This window comes from Laetiporus sulphureus (assembly GCF_001632365.1).
Source record: "Laetiporus sulphureus 93-53 unplaced genomic scaffold LAESUscaffold_113, whole genome shotgun sequence".
In the NCBI taxonomy this organism is placed as follows: Eukaryota; Fungi; Basidiomycota; class Agaricomycetes; order Polyporales; family Laetiporaceae; genus Laetiporus; species Laetiporus sulphureus.
This window is the reverse complement of record NW_024468622.1, coordinates 2,550-20,086: the sequence shown is the minus strand read 5'-3', so window position 1 is coordinate 20,086 and position 17,537 is coordinate 2,550. Positions and strand designations below refer to the sequence as shown.

Here is a 17,537-nt window from a genome sequence, read left to right as displayed (position 1 = left end):
ATCTTCCCAAATTCGTGTTGAGGAAGGTGTTCTTGGAGTCTAGGCAACGGCTGTAGTCGCCAGTGTTCCATTTTGCCAAATCTGCATCTTGTTTGTCGACGCCACGCAGCAGCTTATAGGGCAGGATCCAAAGGAATGATTCGAAATCATGGCGGTACAGGCGCACGATCTCTCCGCGGAAATACTCATCTGAGAGGAGATCCATTGGCATGAAGGGGATGGTGCCAGTCCGTTCTTGCCCTGTCGCCTGGTTCCTATCGTCCAGGCGGATCCTAGCCAAATCGAAATCGTTCAGAACACCCTTTTCAGTGGTGGGATCATAGAGCAGGTTGTCAAGACTGATATCTGTGTGTTCAATGCCCTTCATCCAGAGCGCGAAATGGCCTGTTCAAAACCTAGTCAGACAATAAATCATTGAAGTAGCACGACACCCACATCGATAACATTCTATCCAACGTTCGATGAACGTTTTAGCAGGCAATTCGCCGATGGGCAACAATTTGGGCATCAGCAGTATGCGCATACAACGTGGGCCACCGATAGCACTCCCAACAAGCTGTCCTTCTTTCTGGATGTCCTCCCGAATTGTTCCGGTCGAGTAGTCCAGGTCATATGAGGCAAGCACCGTGGGCAGATGCCCCTCTATGAGCGGGTCTCCCCGACCCAGTTCCACCGCCTTGTCAATAATGACGGCCTCGCTCGTACGAGCGACCTCCGGCCAGTATATCTTCACCACTGCATCTGTTTGGGTCGGCTTCTTCTGCGTGGCCCCAAAGACCCTTGTTCCCCGACCGAGGAGGGAATATCGCAATTGAATGGGTTCGCCAAGATGTACAGTAGCCTCTGCTTTAACATTCATCTGATCTTCGCGATCTCTGAATGCGAAGTCGAAGTCTGTTTTGTCGCGAGCAGGACAGAATTCGTCAGTTTTTGCGTCGGTCTTGTCACCTGGCACATCCGGACCCTTCAGATAGTGCTGATATTCATCCTTTATCAGCGTGGCTTCAATACCCCACTCGCGCAGAGTATAATGACGGAATGCGGCAATCAGGACAAGGAAATAGGGGAGGTCCTTGATGAAATCGACACCGCTCGACTGGATTGCGCCTTGTCGATCATACCACCATACCCATGCTATTTCGTCTGAAGCGTCGGAGTAAGTCATAGCTCATGCAACGATATAGATCGAGTACTTGCCAACGATGACGACATTAATTGCATGCATCGCATAGCGCCGCGATAGCATTTCCGCTGCATACATGCCGGATTGTACAACGACAGGAGGATCTTTCTTAGGTTCCTCAGGTTTCGCCTTCTTGGACCGTTGACTGTCGGGCTGACTATCGGACTTTCTCTTTGCAGATGGCTGCTCTGTCACCACTGGCGTACTCCCTCGGAGTCTAGCTGATCTCCGCACTATGGGAGACAATGAGAACCGACATTCACAACTATGATGTCATACTCACAAGTGGGTGCGGGATTCGATGCGTCTCCTGTTGACAGATGAGCCGAAGTAGTCGGAAACAGACTTAGGAACTTACCTGAGCCTCCTGTTCGTTCGACCTTGCGTTGAGACGTCGTCTGCACCGGAGCGGCGACAACGGGAGCGGCGACGGGAGCGGCGACAGCAACAGCGGCGTCCTCTCCAAAAGGCCACTCTTTGTCCACTGCCAAAGGAGGGATTTTGGCTGAAAGGGTACCCTTGTATTCATAGCGGTCAGGTGGGGGATTCAAACGCTTTGTGGTACTGCGGCGTTTGAACTCGAAACATGAGAGAACGTCCGCCCAGGAGAAAGCCTGTTCTATAGCAGGGCGATCGGGTGCACACTTCATGGCAATTTCGTCCCATGTATAGTGAAGGGACACATCTCCGGCTGCGCGAATAGCAGAGCCACGGGCGACTAACACAACGTCAGGCTTTCGGGCCGACGAAAGTTCACCGTGGCTACCGGTAAGCAGATTGGGATCATTTCTGTAGAACATGGTCTCCAAATCCTCGCCAGCCTTAGGGGCTTTCAAAGGAAGGTTCTTGAGCTCCTTGATCAGGTGTAGAGCTCGATTGAAGGTCAGGGTGAAGGGAGCATAGCAATGGCTCTCGTGAGTATAAGCTTGAGTACTATGTGACGTTAGTAAACAGGGATGCCCAACAATAACCTACAATGACTACGTACTAGCTTTTGAGATTGGCTTGCAAGTCTGGGTCATTGCAGAGAGGTAAGACTTCTCGGACGCATTCTTTCAAAAGGTCCTCGTTGGTCTTATGAGCGTCTTCGTCCTTCGCAACTCTACGCAGTAAGACTTTGAGCAAATCGCGAAAATCGCATTGGAAATGCTTTTCCAGGTCGTTCCTAATGTAGGCTTCCACTTCCGCCTTCCTATAATGTGGCGTTCATTTGGGCACGATGAGCGAATCGTTCATTTGAGTCTGGACGATCGCTTACTTGAGTGATTTGTAGGCATCGCTAACACCGGCTGCGGCGCTACTATCTGGCCGCCCAGGGGTGCTCTTCACGACATCAGGAGCGTTGGGAGGGCCAGCATTGGGAGGCGTGGTAGGTGCAGGAGCGTTGGGAGGGCCAGCATTGGGAGGCGTGGTAACTGCAGGAGGATTGCTGGTCATGGTTGAACGCGATGTGAAGTGATACTGGGGAACGACCCGACCCTAATAGCTGACCTTTATAGTCGGATAAGACGCTGGCCGCATGCTGCGCTTAACGATGGCTGTGGCTTCTGTTGATTGCTTTCTGTTGATCGCTTTCCGGAACAAACCACGATGTTAGTCACGTGCAGTGCATCAGGCTTGTTCCTTTTGTTCCTGCGCGTTTTACGGCTGGCACAACTTTCGCGCTCGATCACGTTCTGTTGTTCTTCGTTGTGAAACAATTATCACCTTGGGCACATCGTGTCGGAGAGACTTATATGTTTCAGATGTAATGATGGCAGAGTTCCATCACCATCATATGCCCAATGATTCACCCAAAAAAGAAGCCTAGTATTATCGATGATCTACTAGTAGGATCGAGCCTCATATGGGGGATCCTATCGATACAAGCGGGGGTCAATATTGCGCTGTGTACCTCCTGTGGATATCCTCTGAAGACAGCTCCGTGGTTTGAAACAATGGGCCACATGAGCTTGTTTTATGCTCGAGACCAGAAACAACAAGTCAAATGCATGACTCCGAAAGCAGGCAACTTCACAACAGGGTTGTTTCGCTCAATAACAAATTTCTCGCTTGCTCATGTTCCAGATATGGTGGCATGCAGGAATCTTGAAACATTGGATCTCAGCCTAGGATGCTTAATTGTTCATCCGGAGTGGGTGGGTACGCCGCATTATTCTTCGGCACATATCGCTTCATCAATCGGCCTAGGATGCTTCACCGGGGCACAAGGTTATGATTCCGCTGGAATCAGTTTGAACACATTGTGATCTACTCTCGTGAGGGGAGGTCAATTGTCATGAAGGGGATGGCGCCAGTCTGTTCCTGCCCCATTACCTGGCTCTTATTGTCCAGACAGATCCTAGCCAAATCGAAATCATTCATTCGGAACACCATTTGAAGTGCTAGGATCATGAAGTGAATTGTCGACGCTGATACTCGTGTGTTCAGTGCTCTTCATCCAGAGCGCGAAATGGCCTGTTCGAGAGCCAATTAGACGACAAATTACCGAAGTACTATGATGCTCACATCGATAGCATTCCACTCGTAGGAACTCCTCAGCGGGCAGTTCGTCGATGGGCAACAATTTTCGCATCAACGGTAGGTGCATGCAACGTGAGTCACCGATAGCATTCCCCAATATCCGCCCTTCTTTCAGGGTGTCCCCCAGAATTTTTCTGGTCGAATAGTCCAGGTCGTAGGAGGCAAGCACCTTGTCCCTCTTTGAGCGAGTCCCCCCGACCCAGTTCCACTGCCCCCCCAAAAACGATGGCCTCGCTCGTACAACAGACCTCCGGCCAGTGTATCTTCATCACTGCATGGCTCCAAAGACACTTGTTTCCCGACCGAAGAGGGAATATCGCCATTTAACGATTTTGTCAGGATGTATAATAGCTGCTGCTTTCTCGTTCGTTTGATGTTCGCGATCTCTGAATATGACGTCGAAGCCGTGGTGATTGCGACGAGGATGGATGTCGTGAACTGCTCACGGTCGTTCCTCGGATGCTGCATCCTTCAGATAATGAATGATATTCATCCCTTATGAGTGTGGCGTCAATCCGCACTCACCCAGAGTCAAATAACGGAATGTGGCAATCAGAACAAGGAAATAGGGAGGTCCTTGATGAAATCGACACCGCTCGACTGGATAGCACCCTGTCGATCATACCACCACACCATGCTAAATTGTCTGTGGCGTCGGCGTCGGTCATAGCTCATGCAACGATGGAGAACAGGGACTTGCCAACGATGACGACGTTAGTTGCGTGCATGGCATAGCGCCACGATCAATAGCATGTCCGCTGCATTCATACCGGATTGTACAACAATGGGCAGGAGGATCTTTCTTCTCAGATTGCTCAGGCCTCATCATGCATCGTGCATCATGTCGGAGAGGCTTATGTTTCAGATGTAATGATGGCAGAGTTCTAGCAACACATTAGTACGCCCAACGGCTGGCCGGAAAGAAGCTTATCGTTGATGATCTACGATCAAGCCGCATGACATGATCCTATCGATTTGACCGTGACGTCTTCTGATGCCACAGGTGCCCACGAGGCATGCACAATGACTCGTCCAATTTTCCCTGACTGACTGTCTCCATGTCACGTCCTCATCCACGCGCAGCCAAGATTGTAAGAGGTCAAGGGAGGCTGGTCCTCAACACCATTTAATAACATGATCGTTCGAGTTCCGCATGATGAGACAACCCTGCATACGACGACGCCCAGTGGCGAACGCGTACCGTATCGGCTGGATGGTATCTGTGCTAAATTATTGAGTTCACGTACGAGCAGAACATCCTTACGAATCTTCGACCCGGTGTGTCTCGTACCCGAGCTTTGTGGCGTAATGACATGTTACAATTGTCAGGCTGGTCCTCGTTACTTTTCATCAGATAACGATACCGCAAGCTAAACAATTGTGACCAAGAGCCTACATGGGATGATGTATATTCTCGTCGCAGACATTCATGCATTTCCGAGTCCTGAATGGCTACTCAGACTACCCGTGGCTGGCGTCTGAACAATGAATACGATTCAGCCTGATTCAGCAAATAAGCATTCTGAAGGTCGGTCCCGAAGTGTCCGAAATTCCATTCACATTGTCGGCACACTCAACGTAGGCGCGATCATATCGATCACGTTCAAGTTTTTCACATCACGGTGGTGAGTCGTCGGATGGTAAATGGAAGCGCTGCCTCCTCGACCCGCTAATCGCGATACCGAACGACGAATACCATATGTAGAAACCCAGGACAAGAAGAAGCATGCCGATTTTAATGGCTCTACCTAGCTGAGATTCTCCTTTCCCAGTGTTGCGTGATAGGCGTTCTTTTTCCGGCGCTGTCTCGTCTCAGCACCGGCAGATGTGGCCGACCACTCTCAGGATGAAGCCGCCCAATGTGCGCTTGGACGAGGACGCCCGACAGATGGCGACCGTGAGACTATCTACGGTGTGGATCTAGTCTGTCCACAGATAGCGCTGTCACACGACTCACGAACACATTCTGCATCGCGAATCCTTGCTCGCAGTGTAATGCAGTCCACCGGAGAGTTGACCAGTGATTCACTCGTCTCACCCAATGCACCACAATGACACCGAATATAAAGGCGTATCGTAGCTATTCTTGGCTTGAGGTTGGCACCTCCGAAACGGGTGATGCCATCATAAACTGTACGAAAAACATGGTTGCTAATTTACATGCACACCTGGGAGATAACAAATGGACATCACGCGGTGGTCGTCCGCTACCCACTATCGGTTCGTAAGCTCGGGTGATTAAGGCGACGATGTGTATGCCCGCTCGACATGAACGTTACAACGGGCGAAGCGTGGTGCATCTCAGCATGCAGCATCTCTGGCCTGCCATCTGAGAGTGTTTATCATCTGTCAATGTCCTTCTTTCCACGCAAAGTTTCGCACAGCTCACTTAATATCATCCGTGTCTGTGGGGAACACAGCGAGCGTTTTCCACGCATTTTCTTCGTCCGTTGGGCAGACTACGGATGAATTGCGAGTTGATGGAGAAGGGAGATACCGTTGGAGCTCTTCGTCAGAGAGCGGTTGGAACTTGAAGGGAATGGAGGAACCCGCCTTAGCCAAGCGCGTCGCAATGACACCCTCAGCGTCTTTGAGAACCTGTGTGGACGACTGGTTGGACGGATCGTCCCATCGATTTATCTCTTCGAGGCCACTCCATGACAGCTCTTCTGGTTCCTGATTCTTCAAATCACGCAAGCGCCGCATAGTGTAAAGTTTTTCATCCAACCATCTAAACAACCAAAATCCAACGCCTTTCCAAACCAGTGCATTCTCGTCCGTAGCTTCCCATGTTCCCATATACCTGGCGAGGAAAGCGCTCTTGGACTCAAAGCAATCTTTGTAATTCCCCGTGTTCCATTTTCCCAAGTCTTTATTCTGCTCCGTGGTGAATCCACGCAGCAGCCTATAAAGCAGGATCCAAAGGAATGATTCGAAATCGTGGCGGTACAAGCGCGCAATCTCTCCGCGGAAATACTCTCTTGAGAGAAGATCCATTGCCATGAAGGGGACGGTGCCAGTCCGTTCCTGCCCTATCGCCTGGCTCCTATCATCCAGGTAGACCAAATTGCAGACGTTCAGAACACCTTTTTGAGTGACGGGATCATAGAGCATGTTGTCAAGACTGATATCCGTGTGTTTCAAGCCCTTCATCCAGAGCGCGAAATGGCCTGCTCGAGAGCGATTTACACGACAAATCACTGGAGTAGCATGATACTCACATCGATAACATTCCACCCATACACGCAAAAACTCCTCCGCAGGCAATCCGTCGATGGGCAACAGTTTCCGCATCAGCAGTAGGCGCATGCAATGTGAGTCACCGATAGCATTCCCCACAGTTCGTCCTTCTTTCTGGATATCCTCGCGAATTGTTCCAGTCGAGTAGTTCAGGTCGTACGAGGCAAGTACCGTGGGCAGATGTCCCTCTATGAGCGGATCTCCCCGACCCATTTCTACCGCCCGCTCCAAAGCGACGGCCTCGCTCGTGAGAGTGACTTCCGGCCAGTATCTCTTCATGACTGTATCCGCTTGGGTCGCCTTCTTCTGCGTGGCCTCGAAGTCCCTTGCTTCCCGACCGAAAAGGGAATATCGCGATCTAACGATCTTGTCAGAACGTGCAATGGTGGCTGCTTTGACATTCGTCTGATCTTTGCGATCTCCGAATGTGACGTCGAAGCCGTGGGTGCGACGGGGATGGATCTCGTGAACTGTTCTGTCGTTCCTCGGATACTCTCTCGTAGCCCTCTTCAAATAGTGCTGATGTCCATCTCTTCTCAGTGTGGCGTCAATGCCGCATTCACGCAGACCCAAATGACGGAATGTGGCAATCAGAACAAGGAAATAGGGAAGGTCCTTGATGAAATCGACACCGCTTGACTGGATTGCACCTTGTTGATCATACCACCATACCCATGCTAAATTGTCTGAAGTGTCGCAGTCAGTCATAGCTCATGTAACAATGGAGAACAAGTGCTTGCCAACGATGTCGACGTTAATTGCATGCAACGCATAACGCCGCGTTAGCATTTCCGCTGCATACATGCCAGATCTTGCAACAGCAGGACGACCTTCCTTCTCAGGTTTCTCAGGTATCATGTCGAGAGAACGATGGCAGAGTTCCAACGATATCATTACGCTCGATGGTTCACCAAAAAGAAGTTTGTCGTCGATAATGAGGAATCAGGCCGCACATGACGCTATCGATGCAAGCGGAGAGGAAAAAAATAATGCGCTGTGTATCTCCTTCAGACGCCTTCTGATGCCACAGGGCCCACGAGGCCATTGATGATCAGGCAACTGAATGATGCATCCAATTTTCCCCTGACTTATCTGTCCACGTCCTCATCCATGCGCAGCCGAGATTGTAAGAGGTCAAGGGGTATTTTTGCCAACGACTTGCACGTAACCAAAAAAGTTGAACTCACGACTTCGATACTAACAGATTGTAACAATCCACCAGGGTCCTCACCACCATTTGACAAAATGATTGTCGAGTTTTGCATGATGGGACAATGCTGGTGCCTACATACGACGACGCCGAGCGGTGAACGCATACCGCGTCGGCTGGACGGTATCTGTGCTAGTTCATGTACAAGCAGAACGTCCTTCCGAAGACTCGACCCGGTGTGTTCCGTACCCGAGCTTTGTGGCGCAAGCGCATGACATATGACATGTTACTATTGTTTTCCTCATAGCATTTCAGAGCCCTGAATGGTCACTACTACCTGAAGCGGGCATTTGAACAATGACATACGATTCAGCAAACAAGCATTTTGAAGGTCGGTCGCACAGTATTCGGTACTGTACTCACATTATCGGCATACTACTCACCGCAGACGCGATCATCATATCGATCACGTTGGAATTTTCCCCATCACGGTGGTGAGTCGTCAGATGGTAGATGGAAGCGCTGCCTGCTCAACCCGCTCGCTAATCGCGATACCGAACGGCAAATATCATATGTACAAACTCAGGACTAGAAGAAGCCTGTCGATTTAGATGGCTCTGCCTCGCTGTAATTCTCCGTTGCGTGATGATAAGCGTTCTTCTGCCGGCGCCGTCTCGTCTCAGCACCGGCAGATATGGCCGACCACTCTCAGGACGAAGCCGCCCAATGTGCGCTTGGACGAGAACGCCCGACGAGTGGCGACCGTGAGACAACCCACAGTGTAAATGTTGTCTGTCCACGGATAGCGCTGGCACGCGACTCGCAAACACGTTCTACTCTTTCTTAATGGCGAATCCTTGCTAGCAGCGTAATGCACTCCACCGGAGACTTGATCATTCATCTATTTGGCTTTCCCCACGCCACACAATGATATTGGATACACATCACAGCCGCTCTCAGCTCGAGGTTGGCACCTCCGACACGGGTGATGCCGCCATGAGTCATATAAAAACAGGTTTCTTCATTCACATGCAAGCCAGGAGGTAACAAATGAACATCGCGCAGTGGCCACCTGTGGGTGCATTGTCTGTCAGTGTTGTCTTTCTTTCCAAGCAAAGTCTCGCACGGCTCACCTAGTATTGTCCGAGTCGGCGGGAAACACGGCGAGCGTTTCCCGCATTTTCTTCGTCCATTGGGCAGACTAAGGATGAATCGGCAGTTGATGGAGAAGAGAGATACCAAGTTGAAGTTATTCATCATAGAGTGGGTGAAAGGTAATGGAGGAATCCGCTAAGTGCTTCATCATGACACTCTCAGCTTCTTTGAGAAGCTGTACGGCCGAGTGATTGGACTGATCATCCCATCGATTTACCTCTTCGAGGTCACTCTCTGACAGCTCGTCTGGTGCCCACTTTCTAAGATCACGCAAGTCGTCCATCCGGTACAGTTTAACCCTCAACCATCTCAATAACCGAAACCCAGCATCTTTCCAAACCAGTGCATTCTCACCCCGGGCTCGCCATCTTACCAACGTTCCGAGGAAGTTGTTCTTGAAGGCGCGACAACGATCGTGATTCCCAGTGTTCCATTTTTTGAATTCTTCATCTTGTTCCCCAGAGAATCCACGCAACAGTACATAGGCCAGGACCCAAAGGAATGATTCGAAATCATGGCGATACAGGCGCACGATCTCTCCGCAATAATACTCTCTTGAGAGGAGGTCGATTGCCATGAAGGGGATGGTACCAGTCTGTTCCCGGCCTGTCACCTGGTTCTCACCGATGAGACAGATCGTAGCCAAATCGAACTCATTCAGCACACTCTTTGAAGTGGTGGGTTCATGAAGCAGATTGTGAAAACTGATATCCGTATGTTCAATGTCCTTGATCCAGAGCGCGGGGTGGCCTGTTCGAGAGCCAATCAGATGAGAAGTCACTGAAGTAGCGTGATAACTCACGTCGATAACATTCCACCCATTCACGTAGGAACTCATCACCGGGCAACCCATCAATGGGCAACAATTTCTGTATCGGCAGTAGGGGCGTGCAACGTGAGCCACCGACAGCATCTCCAACAATTGGCCCTTCTTTGTGGATGTCCTCCCCACTTGTTCCGGTCGAATAGTGCCGGTCATACGAGGCAGGTACCGCGGGTAAATGTCCCTCTATGAGCGAGTCTCTCCGATCCAGTTCCACCGCCCGGTCAATGATGATGGCCTCGCTCGTACGGATGGCCTCCGGCCAGTATATCCTCATCGCCACATCTGCTTGGATCGGCTTCTCCTGCATGGTCCCAAAGACACTTGTTCCCGGACCGAAAAGGGAATATCGCGATCTAACGGTTTCGTCTGGATGTAGAATAACCTCTGCTTTGACATTCATCTGACCTTCACGATCTCCGAATATGATGTCGAATCCTTGGTGACCGCGACGGGGATAGATCTCGTAGATCGTCCCGTCGTTCTTTGGATGCTCACTCAAAGCCCTCTTCAGATAGTGCTGATATTCGTCCTTTATCAGTGTGGCGTCGATACTCCACTCACGCAGACCAAAATGACGGGATGTGGCAATCCAATCCTTGATGAAATCGACACCGCTCGACTGGATTGCACCTTGTTGATCATACCACCATACCCATGCTGAATCGTCTGAAGCGTCGGAGTCAGTCATAGCTCATACAACAATGGAGAACAAGTGCTTGCCAACAATGAAGACGTTGATTGCGTGCATCGCATAGCGCGGCGATAGCATTCGCGCTGCATGCACGCTGGTATGTTCAACAACAGGAGGGCCTTTCTTCTCAGATTGCTCGGGTTCCATGTCGGATAGACTTATGTTTGAGATGTAACGATGGCGGCAGAGTCCTAACAACACGAACGGTTCACCAGCAAGAGTCCTATCGTCGATGATCTGGGATCAGGCCGCACATGACCATATCGATGGCAAGCGGAGAGGAAAAATGCGCACTGTGTACCTCCTTCGGACGTCTTCGGATGCCGTGGGACCATGAGGCCGTCACGATCAGGCAACAATCCGTCCAATTGTTCCCTAATTGACTGTGTCCGTCCTCATTCGCGCGCAGCCGAGATTGTAAGAAGTCCAGGGGAGGGCTTTTGCCAGTGTTGCATGTGACCAGAACATTGAGCTCACAATGATAACCATCCATCAGTCTTCACCACCATCGACTAAATGATCGTTCGAGCTCTGCATCACGGACAGCGCTGGTGCCTACATGCGACGACGCCAAGCGGGGAATGCATTTCGTCTTGGCTGGACGGTATCTGTGCAGAAATGAGTCAACTTCCACATACGAGCAGAACGTTCCTTCCAAATCCTCGACCGGCGATTCGGCACCCGAGAAGTTGTTGCTTACTGTGTGCATGACATATGACATGGCACAATTGCTACGCTCGTCCTCATCACCTTTCATCGAATAACGATAGCATAAACTAACGGTTGTGACCAAGAGACATGGGACGACGTATTTTCTCGTCGCGAACATCCATGCATCCTGATCCCGAATAGTCGCCACTACCCGCGGCCGCGAATAAACGATGACCGTTACCATTCAACAAATACGAGATCCCACTCACCATGTCGGCAGCGCTGCCTCTGCGACCCGCTGATCGCCATACCGAATACCATCTGTAAAGATCCGCGGTAATGCATCTTCTTCAGCGTGGCCGCGTGAGACAGCGTCCCTTCGTCCGAGGAGCCGTCTCGCCTCAGCACCAGCAGTTGTGACCGACTACTCTCGAGACGAAGCCACCCAGTGTGTGCTTGGACGAGAACGCCCGAGGAATGGCAACCGTGAAATCATCCACAGTGTGAATCTAGTCTGTTCACGGATACTAGTAGCGCTGGCACACGACTCATGGAGTCACAACGCCAGATACAAAGGCACGTCATAGCCGCTTCTAGCTTGGATTTGGCACCTCTGAGATGCGTGATGCCATCATAAGCCATATCAGAATTTCAGGAACAGGGACATCAACTCACACGCAAGCTCAGGAGTTAACAAACGGACATCACACGATGGTCGCCCGCCCATTATCGGTTCGTGAGCTCATATGGTCATAGCGACGGCGACGTCACCCGCTCGACGTGGACGTCACACCGAGCGAAGCGCGGTGCGCCTCAGCGTACAGCATCCTGACCCTGACTGCCATCTGAAAGCGCGCATCGTCAGTCAGCGCGTTCTAGAGTCTTTCTTTTCCACGCAATTCCGCACAGCTCACTTCAAGTTAATGTTGTCTGCGCTGTGCTGTGTCTGCAGGAAGCACAGCGAGCTTTCCGCGCGTTCCGTTCGTCCATCGGGCAGACAACCACGCATTCTCTGTATTCATTCTTCCTGCGCGCCTGCGAGCAAAACAGGCTCAGCGGCCGCACCCCATCTTCCAAGCTTAAGGGAGGAGGAACGCGCGGTATATATATCATGATGATTGCTTCCGGCACTTAAGTCCGGACTGTCAGCAAAAAATAAGCTGTTTTGCCCACGGCCCTCAGTGTCCGCCGCCATAGAGACAGCTCACCGCGCCACAGCAACCGTCGAACCAAAATTTCTCACGAGTTGGCCACCTGTCGAACGTCTACGCGTTGTGTGACACATCGCATCGATATCTGTAACCGGCGGTCCAAACAAACACTGTCAACCACATCGTCAAGCTATGCATTCCCCCGACTCGCAACTCTAGCCGCAACTCTAGCGTGCTGAGGCTGAATTATGAACCCGTTGGTAGTAACCCGCTGCGGGGGTGAATTCGTCCGCGTCAGGGACTGGGAAGCGAGCGCGTCGGGCGCGCACTCTTCAGTCAGCACAATGTGTCACGCGCCGAGCGCATCATCATCAACCAGATCGCGGCGCCCCACCGGCACCAATCACTCTCCACATTCCCCGCATCCCCGCCCCGCCCATGGGAGCCTGGAACGACGACGCACAAGGACCAGAAGTTCCAAAGTAAACCACTCCCCATAATGATACGGTATAAGTAGCACCTATAATATACTAGTAATACACGAAGCGATGCAAGCTTCAAGGCAGAGCAGGGCTTTTCGGGCCCACGCGGCAACGAAATCAATTGAGCCTTTGAGGGATAACACCGATAGGCATTGTGAACCAGCTCTCCTCGCGGATCATCAGCTGTGCCTGGCCCACGTAGAACGCGATGAACGCCGTGATGATACCCGTCCAGCCGCCCGCCTTCGCGCATGCCGCAGACGTTGACTTCACAAGCTCGGCTACGGACCCCAAGTCAGCTTTGGATATCGGACTGGAGACGACGCGGGCACTTACCGATGCCGAGGAGGAGGAACGTGATCGTCAGGAAGAAGAACAGGGCGCACATGCCGATGTTCCGGCGCGTTGAAGCAACACTGCAACGCGGTGAATTAGTTCACGTAAGATAGCGACACGACCCAGGGGTGGGACTTACAAAAGAAGGAACGTAATGATGAACCACATCATCAGGTACATACCGAGGGCCGTCGCGTAGTCCTCCGCGGCATCCGCGTAAGCGGCGCTAATGCCAGAGCCGGGGATGAAGATCGTCGCGTACGACATCCAGAATGCACCGTACATCGTGAAGGCTGCGCGGGCAAATATCGGCGTGAGAAACCCGTAGGATCCAATAAGAAGGGGCAGCAGATACGGCGGCCGCGAGAGACTCACCAGTCGCGCCGAAGGTGTTTGCACACGCGAACTCCCACATGCCCGCGGCGAACTGCGCGAGGCCGCCAACGAACAGAGCCATGGCCATGATCGCGTTCGTCGTGTGGATGTCCCGCACAGACGCGTTGAACAGCGACAGCATGAGCGTGGTGCCGGCGAAGGCAAACAACCCGCTGCAGATGGAGAAAACTCGTCAGAAACTCGCTCGACAGAAGAATCTGCGTGAAAAAACGCACAGAGGCCCTGGGTTTCCAAGCTTCCTGAACTGAGGCGTGGACGGGCCCAACGCTGTGCGCGTGGGGAGAGCGTTGACCTCGGCGATCTCACCGCTCTCTACCTTCTCTGCCTTCTCGAACTGGGAGTGGGAGTGCGAGGACATTGTGCAATGGAGCGACGCTGGCAGAGAACAGTGGTGTGGAGGAGAGGGTGCGAGACGGGGGAGTGACAAGACGAGGGAAGAGCCTTTTAGAAGGGCGCTTACATAAGCGATCCAATACGAATAAGGAATGGAGAGCGTGCGTTCTAGTTTCAGGATAGCCTTGTGACCGCTCGTTGATGAACCCCGCAGTCACGTCTGGGGAGGCTAAATGTTGTCCAGGCCAATTAGCGCAAAAGGCCCCAGTGAAGCCCGATCAAATCACCAAGCGGTGGCGAGCGTTGAATTGCAGCCAGCTGGAGCCCGAGCCCACTGCCATGCCAAACAGCGTCGGCCAGCTTACGTTGCCCGCGCGTGCCCGCCGGAGTCGGGCGACTATGCGAAACAAGACCTTGCCCGGCCAGGCACCATGCCGTACACCGCACCGCCGCACGCGCACGGACCGACCCACCGACGGCATCTTCTCTGCGAGCCCAATCGATAGAAACCGCATCGGATCCAGGAATGCATCGCATCACGCCGTCGCACTCGGCCGCGATAAATTTTCAAAGCGTCAACGCGTATCGCACATCGACGACGCGCGCGTCTTGAACCGGGCAGATGGCAGATAGAAGAGGTCATGCGGTCGCATAGCATGCCCCTAGTCCCTGTATGTCGAAAGCGATCCAATTACCAGGCAAAGGGCGTGAGCAATCACCAAGGAAGGCGCGCGCGACCCAGGCTTCTTCACATGCTGTCAGCTGACTGCCGACAGCACGCGCGTTCTGCGCTAGCGAGTTTGGGTCGGTCTCGCGCACAACACCATTGGGGCCGTCCGGCGTAACATGTGTGCGAGGATAACGAGCAGCTCCGCGGCAGAGGCACTAGATAGCCTCGAACACATCCACAATTACAGAAGCCTTGCAGAAAATGGGCGCCTACGGACATGGAGCGCCGCTGCGGAAGCTTGCTGATGCGACGCGGAGAATGATAGTGATCACCGATTTCCAGAATGGACGACCAGAGCACAACCCTGAACACTAGAACACTTTTGCCAGTTGTAGCAGACCAAGTATTCGGCGACCAGGGGACTTAGGAGACGTCTTGAGTGAACGTGGCGTACGCATTTCCCTCCCCAACGTCGGAATGGGCGGGATGCCGCATCGCTCGTCGAGCTCCCAGCCCCGTCATCGTACAGTCGTCAGATATGAATCACGAGCACAGAGTGAGATTCAGCCACATGTGAAAGCAAGGATCCGCGCGAAGGCGGGGAGCACCGTCCGCCCGCCCACGGGCACCGTCCAGCAGAGCAGCAAAAGCGATTGCACGAACAGGAGGGAAGGTAGGATCGTCGCGCGCACAGCGGACACCCTATATATCTGCGGGGATAAGGGTCACTCACGCAGCTCGCCAGCGTCATCCACATGCGTCGTGTGCAGACCCGCTGACCACCCAGCGCCAGCTACTTTCCACGGACCTAGCATCATGCCTCCCTTATCCGTGGCCGCCACACTGGATACAGCAATTTCACGGCGAACAAATGCGACCTCCGCGCGAATGGGAGGGCGCGAAATCACGACCCGCGACCAGGTGACCGCGCGTACGTGCTCTTCGATCTGCCGCAAGACAGGAGGACCCTATCGTTGACATGTAAGCCCTATTCTTAGCATACACAGAGACAAGAATACGCACTTGACAGAACATCCTCTCAACCGACACCAACTCCTCCATATCTCTCACACAGCCCGCCCACCCTTCTTGACAACGCGCATCGTCTTCGCTGACATCCACAACCGAACATCGCCAGGTAGGGGCTTCCAAGCGACCGCTATGATGTCAGCGCTCTACCAATTCGGCGAGCGCCAGCCCAAACCAGGAAGTCATGCGTCCCAACCCGTCCCCGCACGCAGGCGAACTCGAAGTTGCACTCTTCCCCCGGCGGAAGCAAGCATATATCCATGCGTTCGAAATCCGAAGAGTACGACTTCACGAAGCAGTCAGCCCCACCATGAGGCTCGGTTATCCAAATTCGAAGCACCCCCAAACCCAGCACAGAAGGTCGTCACACATCGTCACCGCCAGAGAAAACACACAGCCAGCAAACAGCAAATCAAGCACGGACGCAGCAAGCAGCTAGCAGCACGACAGCGGAGCAGGATCGAGGGAAAGAGAAACCCGCTTCCTCTCCCCATCCAGACCTTATATCAACGCTCAACCGGGACACTAATCCCCTCGGCCGAAGGGACCCGATCAATACCGCGTCCCATCGCTCCTAACACTTCCGATGATGCGCTAGAAACTCGCCGTTCAATGCCAGCAACGAAGAGGAAGATTCCTTCAACCTCCGGTATACGCTGTACCCGGCCATGGAAGCGCCGTCTAGGGAGGCCTTTGAACGCTTACATAAGCGAACGATACAGCGCAAGCGCCCGTGTCGATTCCCGAATCTGCCCGACCGGGTGTCGTCCGCGCTGTTGGTGGTGGCCTGCAGATAAGAGAGCATTTGTCTGCAGCAATTATCCTGACCTCATTGCATGTTATATAGGAATGATTTTTTGCAGACGTTCCGTCGCATTCTCCACTACGCGGAATAAACATTTGTCGAGCCTTCAACGGAGCCAGAAGCGTACCATTCTCATGCACGTCGGACGAGCCATTCCGCAACCCGCACTTCCCATGACGATAGTCGCCCGTCTGCAGGTGCGTGGATATTCCACGACCAGCGTTCCGGACGCCGCAGTCTCACGAACAATGTTGCACACGACGAGCGCTCGCCACCACTCGGAGTGCCGTACGCTTCTGTTCCACACCACACTAAGATATCCGAAGCCCGCGGAGGGTGAAGGAATCGTCTCGTCTGCCCACGGGAGACTACACTACACTCGCGATGACCATCTGTACCATGCGGATACAGAAAACGGGATGAAGCGGAACAGTATCTATTGCGCGCGGGCAATATACATGTCGGACGCTGCCAAGAGTTCTCCAGAATGCCCTGCGAAACGTACGAACTGCAACCGTAGCGCTCCAGAACAGATCTGAGTGAACATTAGCAATCACACTTTCGCACAGTATGCAGGCGGACTCACCCGGCCTGTTCAGACAGACAATGGCAGACGCGATCGCAATCACCCCAGACATGAAGCCGTTTTTTAACGCATAATAGGCATTTAAAATTCGATCTGGTATTTTAAAATTGACATTTACATTTACGCTCGTTACGTTTCCGAAGATATATATGGAATCTGGGCGTGACTATGGAGTCACACAATACGATCAGCGGTAAATTCTGAATAAACGACATTTTGCTCAGTTTATAATAATGGACCTCATATGCCATCGTGTGATACGCCCTCACATAGTTCAGAAATAGCACAAGGAAAGTGACAGCTGCAAATCAACCTCCGCATATTGAAAAT

The 17,537-nt window shown here is 52.5% G+C and overlaps 6 protein-coding genes across 6 annotated transcripts; 2 read left to right on the top strand and 4 right to left on the bottom strand.

Moving 5' to 3' along the window:
• Positions 1-2,761, bottom strand: LAESUDRAFT_688867 (uncharacterized protein; the record flags this gene model as incomplete). Its single annotated transcript, XM_040906005.1, has 7 exons — positions 2,442-2,761; positions 2,172-2,375; positions 1,542-2,116; positions 1,467-1,493; positions 1,198-1,416; positions 436-1,143; positions 1-384 (listed from the first exon to the last, which is right to left on the bottom strand). Coding segments are annotated over exons 1-7 (2,296 nt in total), but the record flags the coding sequence as incomplete, so codon positions are not given.
• Positions 2,762-5,795: 3,034 nt separating this feature from the next.
• On the bottom strand, positions 5,796-7,755 carry LAESUDRAFT_732882 (uncharacterized protein). The gene is made up of 4 exons (XM_040910327.1): positions 7,687-7,755; positions 6,928-7,632; positions 6,096-6,876; positions 5,796-6,035 (listed from the first exon to the last, which is right to left on the bottom strand). Exons 1-4 carry the CDS (start codon positions 7,733-7,735, stop codon positions 6,008-6,010), a joined length of 1,563 nt encoding a protein of 520 aa, XP_040757525.1. The 5' UTR covers positions 7,736-7,755; the 3' UTR covers positions 5,796-6,007.
• A 1,255-nt stretch (positions 7,756-9,010) lies between these two features.
• On the bottom strand, positions 9,011-10,937 carry LAESUDRAFT_732881 (uncharacterized protein). The gene is made up of 4 exons (XM_040910326.1): positions 10,798-10,937; positions 10,054-10,743; positions 9,230-10,001; positions 9,011-9,168 (listed from the first exon to the last, which is right to left on the bottom strand). The coding sequence occupies exons 1-3, from the start codon at positions 10,913-10,915 to the stop codon at positions 9,346-9,348; spliced, it is 1,464 nt and encodes a 487-aa protein (XP_040757524.1). The 5' UTR covers positions 10,916-10,937; the 3' UTR covers positions 9,011-9,168; positions 9,230-9,345.
• A 2,124-nt stretch (positions 10,938-13,061) lies between these two features.
• On the bottom strand, positions 13,062-14,183 carry LAESUDRAFT_732880 (FUN34 transmembrane protein). The gene is made up of 5 exons (XM_040910325.1): positions 14,000-14,183; positions 13,764-13,936; positions 13,528-13,681; positions 13,389-13,468; positions 13,062-13,333 (listed from the first exon to the last, which is right to left on the bottom strand). The coding sequence occupies exons 1-5, from the start codon at positions 14,140-14,142 to the stop codon at positions 13,170-13,172; spliced, it is 714 nt and encodes a 237-aa protein (XP_040757523.1). The 5' UTR covers positions 14,143-14,183; the 3' UTR covers positions 13,062-13,169.
• Positions 14,184-15,603: 1,420 nt separating this feature from the next.
• LAESUDRAFT_718502 (uncharacterized protein) lies at positions 15,604-16,663 on the top strand (the record flags this gene model as incomplete). Its single annotated transcript, XM_040907443.1, has 3 exons — positions 15,604-15,718; positions 15,926-16,465; positions 16,539-16,663. 3 exons carry the CDS (start codon positions 15,604-15,606, stop codon positions 16,661-16,663), a joined length of 780 nt encoding a protein of 259 aa, XP_040757522.1.
• LAESUDRAFT_732877 (uncharacterized protein) lies at positions 16,626-17,284 on the top strand. The gene has a single exon (XM_040910324.1). The coding sequence runs from the start codon at positions 16,666-16,668 to the stop codon at positions 17,158-17,160; it is 495 nt and encodes a 164-aa protein (XP_040757521.1). The 5' UTR covers positions 16,626-16,665; the 3' UTR covers positions 17,161-17,284.
• The last annotated feature ends 253 nt before the right edge of the window (positions 17,285-17,537 follow it).